The 26,226-nt window shown below is 45.3% G+C and overlaps 1 protein-coding gene across 2 annotated transcripts in view; it reads left to right on the forward strand.

Moving 5' to 3' along the window:
• NEDD4L (NEDD4 like E3 ubiquitin protein ligase) overlaps positions 1-26,226 on the forward strand; it is a 368,484-nt gene that overhangs the window by 112,396 nt on the left and 229,862 nt on the right. For both annotated transcript variants that reach the window (XM_030925897.1, XM_030925898.1), the window contains exon 2: positions 15,722-15,795. In XM_030925897.1, the coding sequence (XP_030781757.1) occupies positions 15,722-15,795 (74 nt within the window). The remainder of the gene's footprint in view (positions 1-15,721; positions 15,796-26,226) is intronic.

Below are 26,226 nucleotides of genomic sequence, written 5' to 3' on the forward strand. Positions count from 1 at the left end.
ATTTGCTTTTCACTATGAAATCAATGGGATTGTAATTATTCCTGTGCTTTGTCGTAGAGAAGTTGCATACATGCATCAGGTATTGTGTGGTCTTGTGCAGTTTTTCTCAGATTGAGTTTTTGGCTCCTCGTGTGCAGGCCTTCTAAAATCACAATGTCCCTGAGTTGGGAAGGAACATCAGGGGCCATCTGGTTCATTATCCTCCTCACCACCGCCTCCCACGCCCCACATTTCTGGCTGCCTACCAGCCTATGGTCCCTCCCCAATGCTACCTGGCCAGCTTTCAGCCTCGGGAGGCCACCTGCTCGTGTTTGACCTGGGTTAATGACTGCCAGTTCCTTCACCTTAATATAACTCATCTACTCTCCTGCGTGCTCACTCCTTGGGTGAGAGCTGCCCTCTGCAACCTCATAACGGAAAATGACTTGACTTCTGTCACCTCGTCCTCCTTCCCACTGAAAGAATCTGGTCTTTTCTAGCTCTCTATTATTTTTACAGCCAGATTAGGTTGATTGTGGCTCACACCTGTAAAAATCCCAGCACCTTAGGAGGCAGAGGTGGGCAAAGCTCTTGAGCCTCAGAAGTTTGAGACCAACTTGGGCAACATGGGGAAATCTCTGCAAAAAATACAGAAAAAAAAAAAAAAATAGCTGGGTATGGTAGCACACACCTGTAGTCCCAGCTACTTGGGAGGCTGAGGTGGGAGGATTGCTTGAGCCTGGGAGGTCAAAGCTGCAGTGAGCCTTATCACTCCAGTGTACTCCAGCCTGGGCAACAGCAAGACCTTGTCTCAAAAGAAAAAGAAAAAAAAAAATTGAAAAATAAGAAAAACCAGGTTAAACATTCCTAAGTCATTCTTTTTGTGACTTTTGCCTGTTTATTAACTATCCTGGGCTACTTAAAATGAATTTTTGAGTTATGAATACATTTAGATGGTTTTAAATTCAAAGAAGTCTCTTTTTTCTCAGTCACTTCCATCCCTAGCTAAACAGTTCTTGTCCCCAGAGTCAGGCAGTGTCACCAGTTTCTTGCGTCCATGCAGTTTGCTTTACGCATTTATGTAAGCAAATATTCATACACACACACACACACACACCCTTTCTATCTTATGGAAAGGCTGGCATATCCTCCAGAATGTTCTCTCTAGTCTATGAGTCTGTCTTTAATTTTTAAACCTGTACCTACAGAACACCATCATTCTTTCTTAAGGTTACATAGTGTTCTACAGTATGGAATTTGTCTTATTTACTTAAAGCAAAACCCCAACCTCCCTCTTTAATCGTGCCCCCTGGGTTTGTGCATAATGCTGTCCCAGGGCGGAGTATGAGGACATTACTTGCTCTGGACTTCTGGTAACACAGGTGGTTTATACTGTCATATTGTTGAGTCATAATGAATTAGAGGTAAAATCAAACCCCAAAGATTTCTTCCCCTGCTCTTGACGTTCTCATTGTCATGTTTCTTGCATCCTGTGTTGTTTCGGGCATCCGAGTACCACTATAAAACCCCATCCTATGGGACTTGGCCTGCCACCCAGTCTGATGAGATCTTTCAGGATTCTAATTTAGTCATCTGACATTTTATCCAGTTGTGTAGATCAGCTACAGATTGGATTAGCCTGCCATCAGTATCCTCATCCAGATTTTCCTGGCTCAGAACGTTGCACAGAATGCAGCTAATAATAGAGCCCCATGACATAACCCTCTGACACTTTCCTGGAGTCTTCTGAGTACACTTTGCCTTTTTTTTTTTTTTTTTTTTTTTTTAGTGGAGCCACACTCTGTTGCCCAGGCTGGAGTGCAGTGGTGTGATCTCAGCTCACTGCAACCTCCACCTCCTGGGTTCAAGCAATTCTCCTGCCTCAGCCTCCAAGTAGCTGGGACTACAGGCACATGCCACTGTATCGGCTACTTTTTTTTTTTTTTGTATTTTTATTATTATTTTGAGAAGGAGGCTCGCTCTGTCACCCAGACTGGAGTGCAGTGGTGTGGTCTCAGCTCACTGACATGGCCGCCTCCTGGGTTCATGCACTTCTGCCTCAGCCTCCCGAGTAGCTGGGATTACAGGCACATGCCACCACCCCTGACTCATTTGTTTTGTATTTTTTAGTAGAGATGGGGTTTCGCCATTTTGCCCAGGCTGGTCTGTAACTCCCGACCTCAGGTGATCCGCCCAGCTCAGCCTCCCAAAGTGCTGGGATTACTGGCGTGAACCATTGCAATCGGCTGGATGATTACACTCTGGATAAGAGTTAGCAGCTGGGCGCAATATCCCACCCAGTCTTACCATTAGTTCATCTTCACATGATCATCTTGTCTAGAAGAAATAGGAGTGTACTATTGGTGTTGCTGGCTGGTTGGCTGAAGTCTGCGTACCCTATCCAGGCAGCATCTGGAGGTAGTAACCTTATCAAAAAAGGAAATAAGTTTGTCTGCATGTCTTATTCTTAGTGAACTTTAGCTGTAGATTATTCTCCTTTTCTAAATGCTCACAAACTATTTAGTAATTCTCTCTACAACTTTGGTTTGGATTGATGTCATGTATTCACTTCCCCTACAATTATTTGGGTGCCCAGCTCTTTGCCGGAGTCTAGGAAGTCCGTGTTGAGCAGGGTGAGGGATTGCTCTGTGGCTCTCTGGCCAGGAACAGTTGCACATATCCTTTATCCTTGTCATTCCCTGTGATCTGCCCTGCCTCTGCCCTCCAAGAGCTCCATCTCCAGGTGTGATGGCTAATTTTCAAAGCAATGACAGTAAAGGGCAAGAAGAGAGCTATCGGGTACTGTGGGGCTTGTTGGAGGAAAACTTAACTAGTCCAGGAGCCCTGGAAAGACTTCAGATAATGTGATACTTAGGCTGATCCCTAAAGGACAAGTAGGAGATCTGAGCAAAATTAGCAAATTGGTGGTTCTGGTAGAGGAAAAAAACTATCATACGTCTGTGTAATTTATAGCATCATTTCTTTCTGAGTTGGGACATTTTCCCATCTCTGATCTTTCTAATTCCTCTGAGATGACCAGCAGTTTCTCTCAGTCGTTGCAGAATGTGACAGATGGCAGAACCAGTTGTAGAGCTTGGATATCGGGCCATCCTGGTTCATCGATATTTCAGAGCCTTGGTTCTCCTAGTCACTTTCTTCCAGTGGCCAGTAAATGTTAGTGCAGGGGGCATCAAACTGTAGCTCAAGAGTGAATACTTATTTAGCAAGAACATCATAGCTACCCAGGAATGAGAAATAGTTATCTGATGAGGACTGGGCTAGTAGAAAATAAGGTATTGGTAGGAAAGAACCAAGAACTTATCTGTAAATGCATGGCTGAAGCATTTGGGAACATCCAGAGTTCCAGTGGAGGTGATCCACAGGAGGCAGGGTTGGGATTTGATTGCTGTCCGCAGAGGGGAAACCTTGTCAGTTCTGTGGCACTGTCAGGACAGAGCCTGGGAATGGAAGGGGAATGGCAGCCTAGAGCATAGTAAATAGAAGCCCAGAGAGGATTCTGTTTGACAGTGCCCTTCGAAGGCCTGTCCAGGGTCCAGGAACTCCAGCACCCGGGAGCCAGCAGCAGGAAGTCTCCCTGTTCGCGGAGATGGGCACAGCATGTGTTTGAATAATCAAGCTCAGCCCTCGTTCTGAGTGCGTGCTCCCCATGCAGCCTGCTGATTGGTTATAATTTGCTTACAGAGTGAAAATGCTAGTCATTGGTCCTGAGTCCTCAGATCCATAAAACAGACCATTTTCTCATTTTAAAATTTACAACTCGTTGCTTATCTTGTGTTTCTTAAGAGTTTTATTCAGGCCAGGTGTGGTGGCTCACACCTATAATCTCAGCACTTTGGGAGGCTGAGGTGGGTAGATCATTTGAGGCCAGGAGTTGAGACCAGCCTGGCCAACATGGTGAAACCCCATCTCTACTAAAAATACAAAAATTACCTGGGCGTGGTGGCACAGGCCTGTAATCTCAGCTACTTGGGAGGCTGAGGCACAAGAACCGCATGACCCCGGGAGGCAGAGGTTGCAGTGAATTGAGCTCATGCCACCACACTCCAGCCTGGGCAACAGAGGGAGACTCTTGTCTCAAACAAAAAAGGTGGGGGGAGGAGAGGACTTTATTCTTGTGTGTCTTTAAGATGCTTGAAGCAATTCTGAGCCTACTCATATCTTGAGATCCAGATATGAAGCGACAGAACTCACCCTACAAATGCCTTCTCAGGGGCCCTTGGCAGCTCCTACCTTGTGAAATCTAGACCTCTTCTAGTTCAAACTACACTTCCCATCCAGAAACCCACACTTGACTTTATGGAGAGAGGTCAGGGTTATGACTGCCATGAAAAAAAATCTAGAATTTTAGATCCTGAGCTATAATTCTTGGCTTTCAACAGAGTGCCATTGTTTATATGATCATTTTTAGAACTGTAAACACCAGATAATGCTTGTCTTTGTCATCTTGGTGGAATTTAAAAATGTTTCCTGTCTTATGATTTAGAGATTCAGAACAAAAGAACCATTGATAAGTGGATTCTTTGAAGACCTTTTTATGGGAGTTTTACCAGCTATTCTGGTAAAAGGAGAGTTTTTAATTAGTGGAAGAGAGTGACTGTGTCCTTTAAGCTGGAACTCTTGCCAGCTTATTTATATCATGGACCCTGCTCAGTGACAGCCTCCTCCCCTCCCCATAATCATGGAATTACTGCAGATTCTTGACATGCGAAGATCTAACATTTGAAATAGAGAGTCACTCTAAAAATCTGTCCACACATGGAAGAATTTGCATTTTGACTGAGATGCACACTTGAGTCATGGTAGATATGAGGCTCCTGGGGGTGACCGTGCCCATGACTATGAAACTGATCCCAGCCTCCACGCACAAGTAACCCTCAACCTGCCACACCCCATAAACCCACCTGCTTACCTGCCTCTTCTTCAGTGATGCCTTTTATGGGCAAAATGACGGTGGAATACTGATACCTGGCAAGAACTCGGGAAAAACACCTCAAGTGCTGTGGCCCTGCTCTGTTCACAAGTCGGAGATAGAGGCATCAGATGTCACTGAAAGAAAGAAATGTCATGCCAGCACTTTTAAGGCATGGATCAAAATACCCCTTCACACGTGTGTGGTTCAGTGCAAGCCATGTGCAATCAGCACTGGAATGGACAGAAACCCATTTGGGGCCTGAACACAGTGCCTTTGGCTTTGGTCTCCTGCAGCGGGAGGGTGTGGTCACGGCTCTCTGCCAGCCCCTCACTGGACAGATGTCCTTGTTAGAAGGCCGCCTCCTCCCATATGCATCGCCGTTGGCTTCTCCCACAGAGCATCCTTGGGGCCTGATGGATCGCCACAGGGCCCCCAGAGGGAGTTTTCTAGATGGCCGGCCACTACCGTTCCTTCAGCTGTTCTCCTTAAACTGAATTTCCGTTTCTTTTTCCTATTAGCTCTTCCTCTCCGAAGATCTTCCAGTTCTCTTACAGGAACTGGGAGCCTTTATTGGGGTTTTCTGTCTCCTTGCTTCCTGGCTACTCTACCTGGTAATGCTGTGCAAGATTTGCAGCCTCATTAGGATGCTGGCCTGTGCTGGACCCATCAGAGACTCCCAGATCTTCGTCACACTCTATCAAGCCACCTTCCCTACTGTTTATTTGCACAGTGATTTTTAAAATGTCTTTGCAAGAAGATATTTCTGCACTACTCAGTATTTGCTTTATTAGGTTTCATATTAAGTGCCTATTAATTGATAGGCACTTAATTTGCATACCAGTCTTTAATATTGCAGGTGAAATATTGATGTTAGAGTATGTGGTTATAGTGAAGCCTGTATCATTTCCAGACAGTCATTTCCTGTGTCACTATAACTACTTCAGTGGAGTGACACTGTAGCTGAATTCCAGTGTTCTCAATTGTTCTCAATTCCATAGTGTTCTCTTGTGTTCTCAGTTATAATTGGGTGAAGTATAGGGGTCCCTCCCCTTCTTCTTTTCCTGCCTTCTTTCTTTCCTTTCACAAGGGGTTATTCAAATCCTGCTGCACTCTTGAGTTGTGTTAGTGCCCTTAGAGTGGAGTTTTGCTGTAGAACTTTCTGGATTATGGAATTATTCTCTATCTGCACTGTCCAATACAGTGCCTGCTGGGAATGGGTGGAGATTGAGTACTCAAAATGTAGCTAGTGTGACCAAGGAATGGAATTTTAATTTTAATTAATTTTAATTACATTTAAACAGCCTCATATGGCTAGTGGATACTTTATTGGACAGTGCAGCCTCAGGGTCTAGTTGAGGAAATAAGATTTAACCTGTGAGAGAGAAGAAAAAAAAGACTGTACTGCCTCGTTACTTAAGTGCCAGAATACATGGTTGGTCTGAAGGCAGTCATGAGCCAGGCCTCCCACACTGGGTCTATTTCTGATCTCTCGGTACTGAGCTCTGGTTTCTGACTTCTGACTGCCCTGCTGGCCCACTGGGAAGACAACCTCAAATCCAAGAAACCCCTATTCCTTTATTTCCCTTAGCCTAAGTCCCACCACTCCTCTTTATTTTCTACCAGCTATTAGCAGCAGCCTTCACTAATAAGAAAACTGCAAACTTGAGCACATTCCTTTTCTCTGACCCTGTAAAACCAGTCTGTCACCCAGCCACATTCTTCCCCCAGCAGGAGCATTGGAACCAGTCCCCTGTCCTCCATGCTTATCTGCCAGATGGTGGAGAAGACCATGTAATTAGCATCCCTGTCCTCTCCCTTTCACATGCCCTCTGTGCTGTCATCCAGGGTGATGGCACCCCGAGCCACCACTTACCTGGTTACTGTGTTTGCCCTGCATCTTGCAGAGGATGGAGCCAGGTGCAGGCCACACTCACTTCTTGCAGCTGCCCCCTGCTTCCCTGGCACACCAGCTCCTCCAAGGACATCAACTTTCTCTTTTCTCTTTCCTCCTCTTTCCTCGTTCTTGGAGGCCTGGCCCAAGCAGTCACTCATCTGCAGCTTCCTCCAACTTCCCCACCTTTCTCCCTCTCCCCACCCCTTGTACCTCTCCCCACCCCCTTGGGGCTGACTGAGGAACTTTCTTCCTTCTCCAAGTTCCTGAAGAGTATTACTCATCACATTATTGAACGTATCTCTTATGTGGTTACTCTCCTTATACATAATAGAAAGTAAATCTTGCAGGCTTGAGCTCTGTGTGAGTCATTATTCCTTGTGTGTTTTCAGCACAGAGCAGGCACTTGGGGTTGAGTCACTGTGTGGACTCACGCAGAGCGTTGGGGAATAGATGTTGGATGGGCAGGTACCAACTGGAAGAAAAGAACTGGGTTCCTGTGCAGAGCACAGGCTGTTCTTACAGCAGCAGTGAAGCTGCTCGTGGTGAGCCTTCAGCGGCAGGCCAGGCAGTTTTAATTAGATTCATTTGTTCCTAGGGAGGTCTCACCAGAGCAGTGGAGAGGGACATTTTAAAAAGACTGGACTAACGTGGTAGCAAGCGAATTAGGATGCAGAGACGCTGCCTCACACCACCAGCAGCTATACAGAGCATGGCACATAATAGGTACTCAGTAGGTTCTGAAAGAATGAACAAATGAGCTTAAGCCAACTGGTGTTGGACCATCCTGCCATTAGTGATAACATGCATTGAGGCTGTGGAGTAGAGAACAGGGGTGAATTTAGTTATTTCAGTGGCACATGTAAGTATCTCAGCATCTCTTGATTGTCATTCTTTTTGGATTTTTAAAAATTTTATACTTATAAATGATCGTGTATTTTAAGTTTTCTGAAGTAGCCTTGGTTTCACATTTTGACTGTATTTATTATGGTATCAGGTTCCATATTTCTTTAAAGGGATACTGCTGCTGCACTTATATTGAACAAGTCACCATGCTCTGTTAATTTTGCCTGAAAAATGCCACTGCTTTGACATGATAGAAAACACAGGTAATAGTCTTTATTTCTCACTCCTGTTTTTTTCTTATTTTGAAGGATCACCCTAATACATAGGAAAATCTTGACTTAGCAAAGAGATAAATGAGACTCTAATTATCGCATTGGGTTTTTCACAATGTATGTCAGTTATCTGTTGCTACATAACAAATTAGTTTTAGAGTTGGCAGCTTATAAAGCAACAAATGTTTATTATCTCACAGTTTCTGTGGGTCAAGAAATCAAAAGTGGCTTAACTGGGTGGTTCTGACATGTGCCTTTGCACAGTGACTGGCATGTAGCCGGCAAGGGTCTCTTATGAGCCTGAGTCAGGATGTCAACCGAGGCTGCTGTCATCTGAAGGCTTGACTGGAACAGAAGGACCCATTTCTAAAATGAGTCACTCACATGGCTGGAGGCAAGAGGCCTCAGTTCCTTATCACAGAGATTTCTCCTTGGGGCTGACTGAGTGTCTGCACATCATAGCAGCAGCCGGCGTTCCCCAGAGTGAATGATCCAAAAGAGAGGAGGAAGCCTGATGTCTTTATGACCTAATCTCCAAAGTCACACACTGTCACCTCTTCCATATTTTATTAGAAAGGAGTCACTAAATCAGATACCCATGGGAAATGACCCACCTCATGAAAGAAATACTGAAAATTTGTGGACCTGTTTCATAAACACACAGCATCATTTCTTGAAGGTAGAGTCACCCTTGAGCATTTAAATTAGAGTTCTGCTCTAGAAGTCTATCCCTGTCTTTTTTCCCATTTATTAACCCTTTTTCTACTTGGCATAATAGCAGCCACTACCTAGTAAGAGTTAAGAGATTTAGGTTGCACAGAATCCCGCAGTCTTTTCAGAAACTCATATCCTTGGGGCGTCTGCTTGTTTACAGCATTGTAGGACTGAGACATGACCACGTATTATGTGTTGGGCTGCCAGTGGTGATCAGAGATGCCAGTGAGTAGTCCGGTGAGTTAGGGCTGTTTGCCTCTGTCGGTGTCATCTGAGTTTGAACTGGACGTGCAGTCCTGGTGGGCTGCTTTCATTTCCACCCTAGGTCTTTGTTCTCACCACTCACGTCTTATGCCTCTGTTCCACCGCTGTAAGAGGGAGCTGTGCACACACCTCACCTCTGCCATTGACTGTAAGCTCCTGAGAGAGAGAGAATGTGTCTAGTTCAGTTTTGTGGCCCTCCTTTTTGCTGGCACAGTACATTGAACATAGTATCATTCTGCATTTTTGTTGAGTGTATAATTAGATGGTCAATGTGGAGAACTCAGGGATTTTAGGAGGGGGTGGCAGCAATATAAGGTTGTGGGACCCAACCTGAAGAGAGGGAAAGGTGTAGTGGGCAGGCGTTGGTGTGAGGAGGGAGAGGGTGAAGAGGATGCAACCTGGCAAGAGTTGGTAGTGACAGGAAGGTGTGTGGGGCGGGGAGGTGATAGGACAGTGTGTTTTTGTTTTTGTTTTTTTTTAAATGCAGGTAGGGGAGGGATGAGTAGGCAGAGCATCGAGGATTTTTAGGACAGTGGAAATACTCTGTATGATACTATAATGGTGGATACATGTCATTATACATTTGTCCAAACTAACAGAGTGTACAACACCAGGAGTGAACCCTAAGGTAAACGATGGGCTTTGGGTGATTTTGATGTGTGAATTGTAACAGGGGTACTACTCTGGTGCAGGATGTTGACCATGGGGGAGGCTGTGTGTTGCGGTGGGGGGTACGTAGGAAATCTCTGTGCCTTCTGTTTGATTTTGCTGTGACCCTAAAACTGCTCTAAAAAGAGTAGTCTTAAAAATGCATGAAATAGGATCCTATCTCAGGACTGCGGCAAGAGCAGGTAGGAATGGAAAGAGCGACTGTGGCTGCTGTGTAGCAGGCACACGATGGGCACGGTCCATATGCTGGCTTAGTTATTTTTTAAAACAACTAAATTTAAGCAATGTATATATAACTTACATATTTATGTGATCCAAAAAAATGTTGGTCATCTGTTTTAATCCAGAGAGTGTTTACCCTAAGCCTGCAAGTGTGATGGGTAATAGCTAGAACTAGAAAAGTACTTTAGAATATGGAAGGTAAATACATGAATTAATTTAGGTAAGAGTGACTGAGCTGTGGAAGTCCCTGACTTAGAACTTGTTGTCCGCTTGGACAGCTGGTGTAAGTGATCCTGAGGTCACAGTGGCTCCCTTTGCAGGAAGAACACTATTTCCCAGCTCAGATATCATCTTTTTAGGAGAGTACCTGCCATTGTGGAAAATAAAGATAAAGGATAACAAGTTACCTCCTTAAGACACAGTCATAGGAGATATGGTAAATTCCAGTATCTTGAGTTTTGAGTTGGAACTTGAAATTTATTTTACCACAAGAGCACTGTTGATGGGTTATGTATTTTATAGGCTTTGTGGGTGGCCGTGGGAATCTAGTAACTGCTTATGCATAGTTTATATGAGTAGGCCTGCTGAATTTCCAGATGACACTCTTGCAACTGAATCTTCAGGTTACCACCTGTTTCTCAGTTTGGACACTATTTATTCGTGTGTTGCTGTCACTTATGGCTTGGGCATCTTATCTTGTTTTGTGTCTTGATGAAGAATTAGAAAATTCAGTGTAAAAGAAAAACGTATGTAAAGCTTATAGAATCGCCCCTGTTACACAATAACAATGCAGAACAATAGATTAATAACAGGAAGAGACGCTGAAAGTTCTCTTCAGCCTAGTTTCTACTCTGCTGTTTCTTCTCTGCATTGTACAATCTATGAATAATATTTTCATTGTCTAAGCAAAGCCACCTTAGCTAAATATTTAATTCTACTGGAGTCATAAACAGGGTTCAAGATATCACATAGATTTTATGAAAGTAATAAAATGCTTCAGAAAATACAATGGCTCAGCCTGGGGCCACTGCATCTGATGATTTGGTTACACACCTTGTCATGTGCTTCCTAACAGAATGACGATGGCTGCTTATCTGTGTTTAAGCTTGTCATTTTGAGGAAACAAAGATAAGACATTTTTGCTGTGTCTCTAAAATGCATGTGTAAACCGTTTTTATAGAGTAATGCTTCAGAGAGGAGTAAAATTTCCTGCAACAGGTGCTTGTAAACAGTGATTGCTCAGTAAAGGCCACCTCCCAGCTGTTGCCTACATGTTACATAAGAGAACCCCTTCACGTCTTCCATATTTGCAGCTCTGTACCTTTGTGAGTCACCTAAAAAATAACTCATAGGGTTGTTCATCTTTTTTTCTTTCTTTTTTCTTTGAGACAGGGTCTCACTCTGTCGCCCAGGCTGGAGTGCGATGGTGCAGTCTCGGCTCACTGCAACCTCCGCCTCCCTGGTTCAAGTGATTCTCCTGCCTCAGCCTCCTGAGTAGCTGGGACTACTGGCATGCATCACCACGTCCAGCTAATTTTATGTATTTTGTAGAGACAGGGTTTTCACCGTGTTGGTCAAGCTGGTCTTGAACTCCTGACCTCAAGGGATCCACCCATCTTGGCCTCCCAAAGTGCTGGGATTACAGGCATGAGCCACTGCGCCCGGCAGATTTGTTTTTCTTATGACAAAATCAATCCTGGATGTGTCGTTAACGGTGAAGTTAAAATTTTTCTTTTGTTTTCCTTAATATTTCCTTTTTTTTCCCAAACAAAAGTCTGGTTTCTAAACAAAAATATTTAATGATTCAAAAGGAAAAGATTCCAAATAAGCCCAAAGAAATGATTCATTTTCCAGAGGTAATTACTACTAACATCAGCTTTTCCAGGTCTTTTTCTATGCAGCTGTATCATTGACATTTTTTAAAAAATGAGATTACATTGTACTCGAGGGTAGACTGCTATAACAACTTTTGGTTTTGGATGGGAAAAAACAGAAAAAGTCTTATCTCCAGCTCATTTCTGGGGAGGGTCAGCAGGTGGAGGGTGCTTGGCTCTACTCCCTTCATATGGTTTTTGCTTCTTTATCTCCAAGATCTTCCCCATTTCATGGAGAGACGTTAATGAGAATGAAGGCTGCTGAATGGGAGGGGCTTATGGGGCCAGTCTGGAAGAGGCCTCATCACTTTTGGCCACGTTCCATTGTCACATGATGGCAATTAACTGCAAGGAAGGCTGGGAAATGTAGTCAAGTTGCGTGTCCAGGTAGAAAAGGGACCCTTTTCTGTGGAACACTAGCATGTTTGTAACTCAATTGTATAAACCATTTTGAAACTTTTTTTTTTTTTTTAAAAAAACCTATTTCAAGCACATTTTTATGTGATGAATCTGCTCACCTCTCCATTTGTAACCTATTAAAAGCTCTTGCCAGAATCTCTGCCCAATTGTTCTCCTTCCTTCTGCCCTGTTCCATCACAGCAGCCACAGTGGTTCTTTCAAAGACTGATGCTACATTTTGTCACTTGTCTGCTTAAAACTTTACAGTGCTTCCTCCCACAGTGGTCGGGATAATGTCCACCCTCTCCTGAGGCTGGCCTCTGTGGTCCTTGACCCCACCAGGTCCCACGCTGCCCTACATGGACTCTGCCATCCTTCCCCAGCATCGCACCGTCACACAGGGCTTGCTGTCAGCCCTTCCTGCAATTCCCAGCCCCGCCACACCACTCGGCCTCCTTCCTTCAGGCTTCAGCTCTGGTGTCTTTTCACCAAAGAAGCCTTTCCTGATCACTCAGCCGTAAATGCTCCTCTCCCCAGTTACTTTTTCCCTCTCCCTCTACTCAGTTACTTTTGTTTAACTGTCATATTGTCTTTGGAGTACTTGCCAGCATCAGAAATTATCTTGCTTGCTGTTTGCATTACGTATTTTTAGTCTGTGTTCCGCCTACTAGATGGTGGGTTGCTTGAGGCGGGAACTCTGTCTTGTTTACATCTCAATCTCCAGATAATGTGTCTGGCATGTGATGGGTACTCAGTAAATACTTGTGGAATAAAGAAATGTCATTACAGGTTCTCTATGCATTAACATTTTTTAGAAATGGGATGTTGCTGTCAGGCACAGTGGCTCACGCCTGTAATCCCAGCACTTTGGGAGGCTGAGGTGAGCAGATCACCTGAGGTCAGGAGTTCAGCCTGGGCAACATGGTGAAACCCCATTTCTACTAAAAATACAAAAACTAGCCGGGCGTGGTGGCGTGCGCTTGTAATCTCAGCTACTCGGGAGGCTGAAGCAGAAGAATCGCTTGAACCTGGGAGCCGGAGGTTGCAGTGAGTTGAGATCCAGCCACTGCACTCCAGCCTGGGTGACAGAGTGAGACTCTGCCTCGAAAAAAAAAAAAACAAAAAAGAAAAAAAAAAAGAAATAGGGTGTTGCTGTGTTGCCCAGGCTAGACTGCAACAGCTATCCACAGGTGTGATCATAGCGCACTGCAGCCTTGAGCTCCTGGACTCAAGTGATCCTCCTGCTTCAGCCCCTCCCCGAGTAGCTGGTACTATAGGTACTTCAGGTTTTGATGCATGTGTAAAAAATACTCTAGCAGTGACATCATTTGAGCTGAGCAGGCCATGGAGGCATCAGATGATTAGCAGCAGGGTACAACTTGTTGTGAAAACCAGAAGAGAGCCTTGGCCTACATAACATCCTGTGTTAAAGAAAGAACCCTGACTCCCAGCCTGTGAGTGTTCCAGAGATGGGCAGAGCAGTCCTTGCAGCGTTTCAGGGAAGAGAAGAGCAGCTAACCCCTGATGCTTCTGTAAGCACTTTGGGACACCCTTTGCTATAGTAGGGTATTGTTTTAGTTATCCCTGACTTGTCTGGTGTTACTTTATATCCCTTAATCCTCTCATGAAGACTGGCAAACACATTCAGTCCTGCCAACCTTGAAAGCAGGCCATGTTTGAAAGAACATTGGCACAAATGAGTTGAGAACATTATCTTTACCATATTCAGGTTCTTTACCGTATTATGAGGACACTGTGCTTGCCACATGGGCAGTCTTGTGTTGGGGATATGTGGTTGGATGGATGGTTGGGTGGATGGAAGACTCCTGGAGCGTGAAGTATCTCAAGGATGTGTGTCCATTGCATGGATGCGTGTTCAATCTATGCAGCTAATTGACAAAGATCCACCATCCTATACCCTCCATGTTTTATTTTTGCCCTGCCATTGTTCTCTTCGACATCATATAATCATTGAGGTTTTCTTGCTCTCACTTAGGTCTTGACTAACCATGTTGGGTAGATGAATTCCATATTACTTCTTTTTTTTTTTTTTTTTTGAGACGGAGTCTCGCTCTGTCGCCCAGGCTGGAGTGCAGTGGCCGGATCTCAGCTCACTGCAAGCTCCGCCTCCTGGGTTTACGCCATTCTCTCGCCTCAGCCTCCCGAGTAGCTGGGACTACAGGCGCCCGCCATCTCGCCCGGCTAATTTTTTGTATTTTTTTAGGAGAGATGGGGTTTCACCATGTTAGCCAGGATGGTCTCGACCTCCTGACCTCGTGATCCGCCCGTCTCGGCCTCCCAAAGTGCTGGGATTACAGGCTTGAGCCACCGCGCCCAGCCTTTTTTTTGAGACTGAGTCTCACTCTGTCACCCAGGCTGGAGTACAGTGATGTGATCTTGGCTCACTGCATCCTCTGCCTCCCAGGTTCAAGCAATTCTCCTGCCTCAGCAGTAGCTGAGTAGCTGAGTAGCTGAGATTACAGGCGCATGCCACCATGGCCAGCTAAATTTTGCATTTTTAGTAGAGACAGGGTTTCACCATGTTGGTCAGGCTGGTCTTGAACTCCTGGCCTCGTGATCCGCCCACCTCAGCTTCCCAAAGTGCTGGGATTACAGGCATGAGCCACCGCACCCAGCCCCTGAGCCATTTTTTCATTCTCATTCTTAGGCTAGGTTTCCTCAGACCTTGGTTATAACTGCCAACTCTACATTGATAACTGCTGAGTGTCTAACTCAGACCAGATGTTTCTCCCCATTTAGTGATACATGTTTTCCATCTGATCGCTTCACAGACACCTTGGACACCGTCCTCTTTTTCAATTTATGTTGACAGTTCATGATCCGAACTGGAAACGTGAGTTATCCTGGACTTCTGCCTACCACCTTCTCCTAAGCCATCTCACCTGTCCTAAATGTCATGGCCCTTAACTAGTTCTCTAAGCTGTCATAGGGTCGTATACTGCTGGGCTGCTTGTTGCCTTCAGTAGAGCCTGGAGCATATTCATGTCTGTATTTCAAGGCCCCGGGCATAAGAACTTCTTAGGAAATATTGGAATAAATGATGAAATGATGAATAAATGAACAAATGAACAGTTGATTGATTTCCAAGACACTTTGGGGTGGTTTTCATTTAGAATGGTTTTTATTTCTTTTTACTGGAACTGAGGAATTATTTTTGCTTGTTGATGCCAACATTTTAAAAGCACTATAATTTTGAAATGTTTTACCACATTAAATTCCTTTCTATTGCAGGTCACGTACAAATACGTCAACTTCAGAGGAGAAATTATTTGTTATCTTTATGCAAACTTGTGGCACTTGGACATTTATCTAGACGGTTTTACATGTGTGATTGTGTTCTTGGTACAGCTGCAAAATCTAGCTTTAAATGGCGGGAGTAATTGATCTTAATGACCTACTTTGGATTAAACTTGTGCTTCATTAACTTGGATGCTGTAAGTTTAGTCTAGGGGCATAGACTTTTAGAGCTGGAATATTGCATTTTGCACTTCAGTGTAAGGAATAATTGCTTACGTTGAATTGATTTGTTCTGTATCCCAATACTGGACAATAGAAATCAATGACTTTAATACTGGATGAGAGAGTGATTCATTGAAGATCCGTTTTTTAACCTCTTTTTTTGTTTTCCTTCTCACAGGGAGAGTCCCGAATTCTCAGAGTAAAAGTTGTTTCTGGAATTGATCTCGCCAAAAAGGACATCTTTGGAGCCAGGTATGTTGGCTTTGTTTTTATTTCTGTGGATTTCTAAAAAACGACAAGCAGTTTTCAAATTCAGGCACGCATCAAAATCACCTGGAGGACTTCTTAAGACAAGGTTGGCTGGGCCCCACCTGCCGGGATTCTGATTTCGTAAGTGATGCTGGTCCAGCTGGTTCCAGGAACACATTTTGCACAGGGCTTCTGGACTTAGCATCACAACAGTAGGTAGCAGACTTGTTTTTCACATGGGCTAATTGCATGAGATTAGCTTCTGGTGTTGTCTTCTTAATACAGTTTGGGACTGTGGCTGTGCTTATTTTAATACTTTAAAAATATTTCTAACTTAGGGAAACATGAAAGGATCATTTTGTTTCTAGGAGAACTGGATATTCTTGACATGTATAATCTGAATTAAGAGATTTGGTAATTTGGGGCGAATGTGGTGATTTCTGTGGCATTTCTAGAAGCAGCAGCAGGGAAGCAGCCAGATCTTTCTGTGCGGTGCAGCTTTTTTATTTTCAGTATTGTACTTGGTATTCCTGTATCTTTAAATCAGCCCTTTTGTTCCTGTTGGCTCTGAGTGATGTGTTGCATGAAGCTATTGGACTGAGAGCAGGGTGAGGGTGGAGCCACCTGGCACTAGAATTTAATCAGATTTTGGAGACCAAAGATCTTTTGAACTTTAGACTTAGAATGGACATGAGTGATGTTCTAGTCCAACTTTTCCATTTTATGGTTGACAAAGCTGAAATGCAGAAAGATTAAACCACCCGTGTGGGTCACGTGAGCCAGTGATGTTTGAGGACTGATGGGAACACTCCTCCTGCCTCTACCCAGTACATTTTCCTTTGTGGCACGGTGGCCTGAAAATACTGTGGGGTTTAACAATGAAGGGAGGTGACTGGTGAGGAGAGTTCCAGCCGCTGGATTCTCCCTGTCAGTCCCTTGTGCTGTGGCCCTTGGTGACCCCTAGATATCAGTGCTCCTGCCTGACACTGGAGACCCTCTATAGAGGCCCCTTTCTGGCCGGGTGTGGTGGCTCACGCCTGTAATCCGCAGCACTTTGGGAGGCCGAGGTGGGCGGATCATGAGGTCAAGCAATTGAGACCATCCTAGCTAACATGGTGAAACCCTGTCTCTACTAAAAATACCAAAAATTGGCCGGGTGTGGTGGTGGACGCCTGTAGTCCCAGCTACTCAGGAGGCTGAGGCGGGAGAATGGCATGAATCCAGGAGGCAGAGCTTGCAGTGAGCCCAGATTGTGCCACTGCACTCCAGCCTGGGCAACAGAGCAAGACTCTGTCTCAGGAAAAAAAAAAAAAAAAAGCCCCTCTCTAGCTAGCTAGTTGTTCCATCCTGCACACCCCCACAGAAGCCTTTTGCTGCCATTAGTAAGCGCACCTCTATTTTCTCATCTGTGATAGATCATGCATGATTGAGTTTTGTCTATTAAAGCAATTGATAAGTTACTAGAATGGCACCAAAAGAAATTAGAAAAAAAATTGTTGCAAATGTCAGTGAAATCTTCTAAAAACCTATTGTACTTAGAAGTGCCTCAAGTGACTAACGGAGGCTTAGGTCTCTGAGTGGTGTCACAAGGAACCTTATGCACGGGGACAGTGACATCAGCCTGTGCTGGTGGTAATGTCAGAGGGAAGCAAATCCTACCTGAAGGTGCTCTCTCGCTTGACCGTGAAGTCACACTGAGTGGTTCAGCATGTGCTTGCATTCATGCAAGGGTAAGCCAGGTCTCTGGGCATGGGCAGAAGCATCCCTGCTTCCCTTCTCTTCCCTTTCAAAGCAACACTTTCAACTGTTTCCATGAGCCTGGGCTGTTCTTACCCAGCTGAAATACTGTTTCCTGAAACTCAAAAATTTGCTATCTACCAAAGCCCACCTTATGCCCTGCCTTTGTGTGAAGCCTTTCAAGAAAATTTCAAGAAAGAAAATTTGATATTCCTATATCAAAGCCTGTGTGTCTTTCCTCTCCTAATCCTTCTTAGCTGCCATAGTAGGTGCAGTGTCATTTTAGCATTTGCAGATGCATTACCTGGTGGTTTCTAGTATTTCTTCCACTTGCCTCTATTACTAGATTAGAAATGTACTGGGAACAGACATCTTTTTAATATCTTTCTCCTATTACTTAACATATAGAGCACCAAGGAAAAAAAAACAAAAATTATCTTTTAAAAATGTAAACATTTGCATGCTGACTGGTAGTGGATTGTGCTCTTATGTTAAAAATATATATTCTCACTCTCTCCAGTGAAATTTAGAGTGTTGACGGAGGAAGTTGGATTTAGGAAATTTTGGTGATTTCTTTTTAAGCTTGATTGGGTTTTTATTTTGTTTTATCCAAACCTTTTCATTAAAAAAAAAAAATTGATTCACATTGTGTTTCCAAGCCAGTGAAGTAGATTTAAGGCTGAATTTGTAGTGGAATTAGGTTCCAAATCTTAGAAGAGCAAATTTGAACCTTAAATTTTTACTGTTCAGATACTAACAGGCTGGGTCATTTCTAAGGGACATGGTGGAAAGGGATATTTATGATATTAATTAGAAAGATAAATAGTATTGTGGCCAAGTGGACCAAGTGCCAGAAAATGCATCAGAAACTCTGAACCCTGGTCTGGTCTTCATTTTCTTAGATTGATAAGTAGGCACACACATCCCTGCTTTCCTCCCTCCTTTGAAGTGCTGTAGTTCGTCTGAGAGTCTGAGATGGAATTGTGAGGTGACAGTTGGGTTAATGCTATCTTGGCATATCCCTCTGGAGTGGCACTGCTTATTGCCTTAAAGTTTTGCCAGATGACCTGCATTCTCCCTCCATGCTATCTTGGGCAAATCTCTTAAACCCACTCATGCCACCGTATATTAGTGTACAGCAAGGATAACAGTTTCTTTGTAACTGGCATGCAGGGAAGAACCCCAAAGCGACTTCTGTTAGCGGCAGCTCTGTCGTGTTTTAAGGTAGCAGTCACAGGGTAGAGGTTTGGTAGTGTCCTTTCTGGCATCCACCATCTCCTTCAGAGCCCTGGGCCACTGGCAGGCTTTTTCTCCAAGTCTCTTCCCTGAGTATTCCCCCGAACTCTGTGCCTGATCAGGCACCTCATTCTCCCTCTGCAGCAAAAAAGGCCGGGTAGGCATTGGAGCCCTTGCTATAGACAGAATAATGGGTGGAAGAGGAAGGGCATTTTCATGAGAGGCATTTCAGAGCATTTAAAGTGGTAGAAATCCTGTAGACACTGATGTGTTTAAAATCAGGGATTTGCATCTCTGGGACTCCAACTCCTTTGTTTCCAAGGGAGGTTCCCTGGGTCACTTGGCCTGAGGTTGGGAAGGGGTGGTGGTTGTGGGGCAGAATGTGATGTTTGGGGATGCGGGGGATGGTCAGGGGTGGGTGATGGTGGGAGGAGTGGAGCATGACAGCATGACATCTCTCCTTGCCCCTCCAAGATGGTGATGGAAGCTGCCTACAGCTGCAGCTCAGAGGCTGGGGGTTTCTGGGGCCCTAGGTGCGGGGCCTCCCTCCTAGCTGGAGGTGGTCCCTTCACCCTTGAGAGGCCTGTGCCTGAAATGCCCTTGTCCTTTTCGGCCCTCTCTGCCCCAGTCCAGTGCTTAGGATCCAAGATCATTTTCAGCCCCTTCCAGCCAAGTCTCACTTTATTAAAGGAGCCTTTGTTCAGAGAGGATTGGATAACTCAGCTGTGACTCCACTTGAACGTCTGAGCAGTTGGCCTACGTGGGAAACGGCAATGGCAGAGAAAGATGCTTCCCTTTGGACTGTACCTTGAGGACAAAAAAGGGCAGTCATATAATCTGTCATCTAAACTGGAACGCTTTTGTCTGGAATGAATGCGACATTGATTGGGACGTCAGGGCGTAAGATGTAAATTGAGACTACGGTCACCCTAGGTCAGAGACATCCAGACTTTATTATCCATACCATGGGGAAAAAAAATGGAATGTGATTCTTTTGTTTTCCAAAACAGCTTTAAAAAAAATGCTAAGAAAAAGAAAAAGCACCTTTTAAAAAAGCAAGCCTTACGTAAAATGCCACTAAGACATCAAAAGAGAAGTAAAACCCTGCTCAAAGCAAGCCCATGTGGGATGGCCACAGCTCACCCTTGTGTGCCTGCATCCTGTTTCCGCTGCCCCCTTTCCCAAGGATGTACCCTGCCCTAACCTCACTCCGATCCAGTGACTCCTCCAGTGGCTCATCCTATGTTCACCAGCTGGGTTCTCATCTCCTCCATCACACAGGCTGCCGCTGTGTCCCCCAGCAGACCTCTCCCTGTCTCTGGGGTGCCCACGGCCCCTGGGAGGTGCTGTGCATAGTTCTATCAGTGAGGTTGACTTGTTGTTTTATACTTAGAATTGTTTCTTTCTCCTGAAATTAGATTTTCCTCTTGTGATAACTAGGATTCTATTTTATTTATTTATTTTTATTTTCCAGGACCTGTTATAGCACGTAACAGGTCCTCAGGAAGTATTTACCAAAAGATTGCATGAAGTGAACCTGTTCCTCCTCCCTCTCTCCTTCCCTCCCTTTCCCACCCCTTCACTGGAAACTCACATTCACTAAATGTGCCATGAAGTCACTGCCTTTTGCCTTTGCCTGTGTTTTCCCCTGTGCCTGGCATCTGTTCACATCCTTTCTGGCAGCTGCCCTCTCATCTGTCAGGGCCCAGTTTGGGTGGCAACACTCCTGCTGAGGCCCCTGCTGCCCTCATCAGCCCAGCCCAAGAGAACAGAACACTGCGGCCCCCCCATCATCAGCCCAGCCCAAGAGGACAGAACACCTCTGCCCCCCCTCCCATCATCAGCCCAGCCCAAGAGGACAGAACACTGCAGCGCCCCCCCATCATCAGCCCAGCCCAAGAGGACAGAACACCTCTGCCCCCCTCCATCATCAGCCCAGCCCAAGAGGACAGAACACCTCTGCCCCCCCATCAGCCCAGCCCAAGAGGACAGAACACTGCTGCACCCCCCCATCACCCCAATCAAAGGGGACAGAACACTGCTGCCCCCCCACCCCCCCATCAGCCCAGCCCAAGAGGACAGAACACTGCTGCTCCCGGGGCTGTAGTGGGTCTACAAGTTCCCTGCTCCTACGGCCCCTTGTCTTAGCGGACTTGGGAGGCTCGGAGGCTCCAGCCCTGTCTTACTGCTGTTTGCAGGTCCAGAAATCTTGGCACATGACAGTCGCCTGATAAATTGCCTTGAATTCATTAAGTGGAACACAATATGGTGTGCTGTGGCACCTGATGGCCAGCCTGGAGGAAGGGGTACTTTTTTCTCATTGTCATGGAGGTACCATTGGCTCTTCAAGCGTCTCTCCCAAGCGTCCAGGAGAGGTGCTTATTTGTCATTCTCACAAAGGCTCTTTGTGGACCAGCACAAGATGCCTGCCTAGGGGTTGGATGAAAAGTGAGCATAGAGAGAGGAGGTTAAGGGAAGCAAGCTCAAGACTGGGCTCAGAGAAAAGAATCTGGGGGAGGCCGTGGGGTGGCAGGCAGGGAACCGTCTCCATTTGATGCTGATGTTTGTGCAGAATGACTACTTTATACTCTGCAGAAGGAGCACACTCTCTTCTTGTGGTAGGTCCCAGAAACTTCTACTTGGGGGTACATGAGGCCCGGCTGGGATTGGGCACAGAAGGTCATGGCTCTGCACCTGACCCTCACCTTAGGGGTCAGGACAGAGCCAAGGATATGAGGGATGGGTTAGGGAGGACACAGGCACCATGGAGTGCCTTGGCCATCCTTCTGTAGAGGAGAGGTACAGGTGGTGAGGCAGGCACCAGGCAGCCGCGGACAGTGTCAGGAATCGAGGCAGATCCAGGAAACAGAGGCCAAAACAGCAGCAGGAGCCTCAGGCTCAGCAGACCACTGACTCTTCTGGATGTCTTTCAGACACTCTGTGGTGGGGCAGGGACGAGTCCTTGGTGTTTGGCCATGGTGAAGGGTGCAGTTAGGGTAGGCGAGTCGTGCTTTCTTAACATGCGTGTAAGGAAGGGAGGTAGTGAGTTTCAGCAGCTCGTGTTTCTTGAGCACTTGGCCTGTGCCAGGTGTGGTTTGAACTATTTACATGCGAATTCATTGTGTCCTCCAAGCAAAGTCCTATGCATAGGCACTATTGTTCTTTTCCTTTTGCAGTTCAAGAAACGGAGGCAAGAAAGGTTTAGTAAGTTGTGGAGCTAGGTATTGAGCCAGGGCCTAACTTCTTGATAGAAGTTAGTTGGAGGCTGTTACTCGAGCACTCACAGGTTGGCTGGCAATGTGTTTGGAACCCAATGTAATGTCATCAGATTCTGCCTAAATTTTGTGAAGAGAGGATTTCCATTTGATAGGTAAGAAAATTGAGCGGTTATCATCAGCCCAAGATGAAACAAGGGTATAGGGAGTGGTGGGACCCATGAGGTTCAGATTTCTGTGACTTCTGATGCTATGCTCAGTGATAGATCAATACTCTTCTTACGGATAAAAGTTCGAGAATTGAGTGGGACTAGATGACTATTAGGGTTCCTCCAAAACCCTGAGATTTCATTTTTGGGGGCGGCACCTTTTTGTGTTAGCAGATTTAATGAGCTGGCCATTGTATTTGATGGTAGCTGTGTAAGCTTTTTGAATTGGAGAATCATCAACTATCGTTAGATTTAGAATAGGTATATTTGGCTAAGTAAGATCTTAAAGTTTTTCTTTTAAACTTAGGATAGCTTTTCAAATTTCAAACTGTTCTTTTTCAGTAACCTCAAGACATTTAACCTTTTGTCATAGACTTAAAGCAGTCATTAAATAGGGTCATTTTAATGCAGCTTTTAAAATCTAACTCCCCTCCCCTTTTCTCCTTAATTATGATCAGTGGCTTCATTTGAGGTTACCTAGGATGCATTTGAGACTCTAAAGCTGCTTTCTTAAAACTTAGCAGTGTTGGCTGAGACAAACCAACTATAGAATCTCATGCTTTCATGGGGAAGTTTGCAAGACATTCACGCACAGCTACTTCATTGTGTGTGATGAGCCATTGGCATCGAACCTGCTTGGGCTGCTATCAGTTTTTCTTTGGGAGCTGGTGACTTGAAATTTAAAACACACATGGGCTCAAGGGTGTTGGGGGACATGGCAGAAAGTCCTTCTGCTGCCTAGTGATTGAGAGTGATAAGGACCTAACTCTGTGGAAGGACAGCTCTTTGACATAGTTCACCTCATTCCCCTTTACCTAGGTTCAAGTTGTTAACATTTTGCTGTATTTGCTCCATCTCTTTTTTCCCTGAAGTATTCAGAAGTGAATCACAGACATCATGCATTTAGTCCCTAAATACTTCAGCCCAAACCTCTAAAAAACAAGAACATATTTCTATGTAACTGTAGTACTGTTCTCACAAAATTAAGACTAATTGCCTAATGGACTCTATTACCTGATCCATTATCTGAATTTCCCCAGCTGACCCTAACATGCCTTTTACAGCTGAACTGTTTAAACCAGAATTCAATTGAGAATTCTGTATTGCATTTAATTGGTAGGTCTATTAAGATTCTCTTAAGCTAGAATAGTGATAAAAGCTTTTTACTCTCGGTCTCTTTGCAAGCTGGGGACCCCCAGCCAGCAACACCTCACCTGGGTCTCACTCTACCATGCTGGGGTACCCCAACTCACCTGTGTTATAGCTGGTACCCATGTTCGGTGGTTCCTGAGTTCTTGCATGGCACCCAAGAAGAATGAGGTTATGCTGGACATTGAAGGGTGAGGAGGGCAGAGTGGAATTTTACTGAGCAATGGAATAGCTCTCGGTGGAGAGGGGCTGCAGTCAGGTGCTTCTCTCCTTCCCATGTGGCTGGGCCTAGGGCTTTTTATGGGCTCAGAATAGGTGAGGGGCAGGCTGCAGGTAGTATTGGAAAAGACAACATTTGATTTATTAAAAGGCATTATTCAGAAAGAGTCAGTCAGGAAAGGTGGGCAAACAGGAACAGAAGTTCTTACTTTGAGTCGTGGGTTTCATCCAGGACCAGCAGTCCAGTCTTTCAGCCTTCAGGCTGTTTTTGGTTCAAAGGTGCGGTTTCACCAGGGACCTGCCCCTATCTGCCAAGGCATTGGGCTGCTTCCTGTCACTGTCAATAGTCCCTCCCCTTCAATGACTTGTAGGAGGGTTGTTTCACTTACCACATTCTATCGTGTCCTGGTGGCATCATCAATGAATGAAGGTGTTCTTTTCCCTGTGTTTCTTTACGTACTGTATATCAGAAGTTGAACTAAAGGCTTGATCAAATTTGAGGCAGGAATGGGTGAGGCTGCATGCAACTGGAGGGACACAATGACTGGTTCTGCCATAATCAGTGATTAAAATTGATCCCTGGGTTAATGTGGGGGCAGTCTCATCCCTCCACTGTCAAAAATTAACATTTTTTTTCCCCCAGGTGACCAGCAAGTCATGAGGGAGGGGATGTTTTGGCACTATATACATGCAAATTTTAAATATTGATTTACTTTACTTCCAAAGGATTGGAAATTTTGTTTTTTTCTTTCTTTGCCCTTCTTCGAAAACGTTGTACAAAGTAAATCTCCTCCTTTTCCTGATGGAGAAACCTCGGAAAGAGGCTGAACATACGTTGAAGTCCCTTTGCTCAACTGTAAGCCCTTCAGGATCAGAGAGCAGACCAAAGTTTGCAGACACTTGGTCCCTGTGGACCAGGCTGAATCCACACATGTGTTTATTTGGCCTGTGGAACACTAAAACAAAAAAATACAAATCCTGAGCCAACATTTGGGAGATCCCATATTATAATACAAATCCAGGTTTGTATTGTAATACAAAAGTCTTGGTAATCTAGCCACACTGGGCCTGCATCTGCGTGAGTCTGCATGGCTAGAGGTGTGTGCTGGGCACGCCCATTAGGTGGGACTGCGCCCTTTTGGCCACCAGGGACCGCACACCTCCTGTTGTTTTCATGCAGCTGGTTTCCCTTGCTGACACATGGCCGTGAGGTCCCTCAAGGTACAGGCTGGCATTTGGACTTGTCCTCTGCGCTGTTTCTTCGTTAGTATTTAGAGCTGACTTCTCCTCTTCCTCCCCCATTGAGGAGCAGCACCTTACTCTGTGCGGACTCTGTCTGTGATTGGCAGGCTCTTTGCAGAGCTACATTTCCCTCCAGAGGCCTTGCTGAGCAGCCTTTGCTGTCTAGGGCATTGCTGAGAATCACAACATCAACACTCATGGCCCTTGGGCCAAAAAGTGTTTGTCTCAAAATCCTTGCACCAAATAGCTTGTTCATTTACTCCTGTGAGAGCCCCAGAGGATCTACCTCTCAGGCTGTTTATTCTAGTTGTATTCCTTCCCACCCGGCAAACCAAAATGACATTAAAGGATAGTAACTCTCTCCCTCAAATATAGATAAAAACCTCTTTATTCCCTAACAACCACGCAACTGTTTACATTTTTGTGTTTACTGCCTAGTCTTTGCATGAATGCATGCAACATCCTTTAAAAATATTTCAATCCTAGCCTCCACACCACCCAGCTCACCAGGTTTCCCAGAGGGAAGCACTGGAAATGGCAGATGGGTAAATGCACAGGGCTGGCAAGTCTCCATTCTGCGAGAGGCTTGCTGTGCTCATATAGCCAGCGCCACAATAATGGATCTTTCTAATGATCTGGAATCACTGAGCAAAGACTGTGCCATGTTCAGTATACACTAAGTGAGCATGCAGGGAATATATCATCAGTTTACAAACATTTCCACATAAGCTTTTCTCTCTCCCACTCCAGTTTTGGTAAATAAAAGGGCAAACTAGACTTTGTCTCTCTCTCTCACTCTCCCCCATCTCCCTCCCTCTCCGTCCCTCTGTCCCTGTCCCTTTCTCCTCCCTTCCTCCCTCATTCTGTCTTCCTCCCTCCCTCCCTCCCTCCCTCCCTCCCTCCCTCCCTCCCTCCCTTCCTTCCTTCCTTCCTTCCTTCCTTCCTTCCTTCCTTCCTTCCTTCCTTCCTTCCTTCCTTCCTTCCTTCTTTTCCCCCCTCATCTGTCTCCCCCCTACCCTTTTTTATGAGACAGGAGTCTTGCTCTGTTGCACAGGTTAGAGTGCAGTGGTGCAATCATAGCTCACTGTAACCTCAAACTCCTGAGCTCAAGCAGTCCTCCTGCCTCAGCCTCCCCAGTAGCTGGGAGTACAGGCACACTCCCATGCCCAGCTAATTTTTAAAAATTTTTATAGAGGTGTTATCTTGCTGTGTTGCCCAGGCAGGTCTCAAACACCTAACCTCAAGTGACCCTCCCACTTTGGCCTCTCAAAGAGCTGGAATTGCAGGTGCAAACCACTGTGCCCAGCCAGACAGGTCACTTTTCTGTACCATTCTCTGATGTTGTGAGACTAGTGAGAGTCTCTCCTGCGGAACCTTGTCCCTGACTCCTGATGCATAGATATTTGCTGTTACCAAAGACACCTCTG

The sequence above is a fragment of the Rhinopithecus roxellana genome, chromosome 21 (assembly GCF_007565055.1).
Source record: "Rhinopithecus roxellana isolate Shanxi Qingling chromosome 21, ASM756505v1, whole genome shotgun sequence".
NCBI classification, from domain to species: domain Eukaryota; kingdom Metazoa; phylum Chordata; class Mammalia; order Primates; family Cercopithecidae; genus Rhinopithecus; species Rhinopithecus roxellana.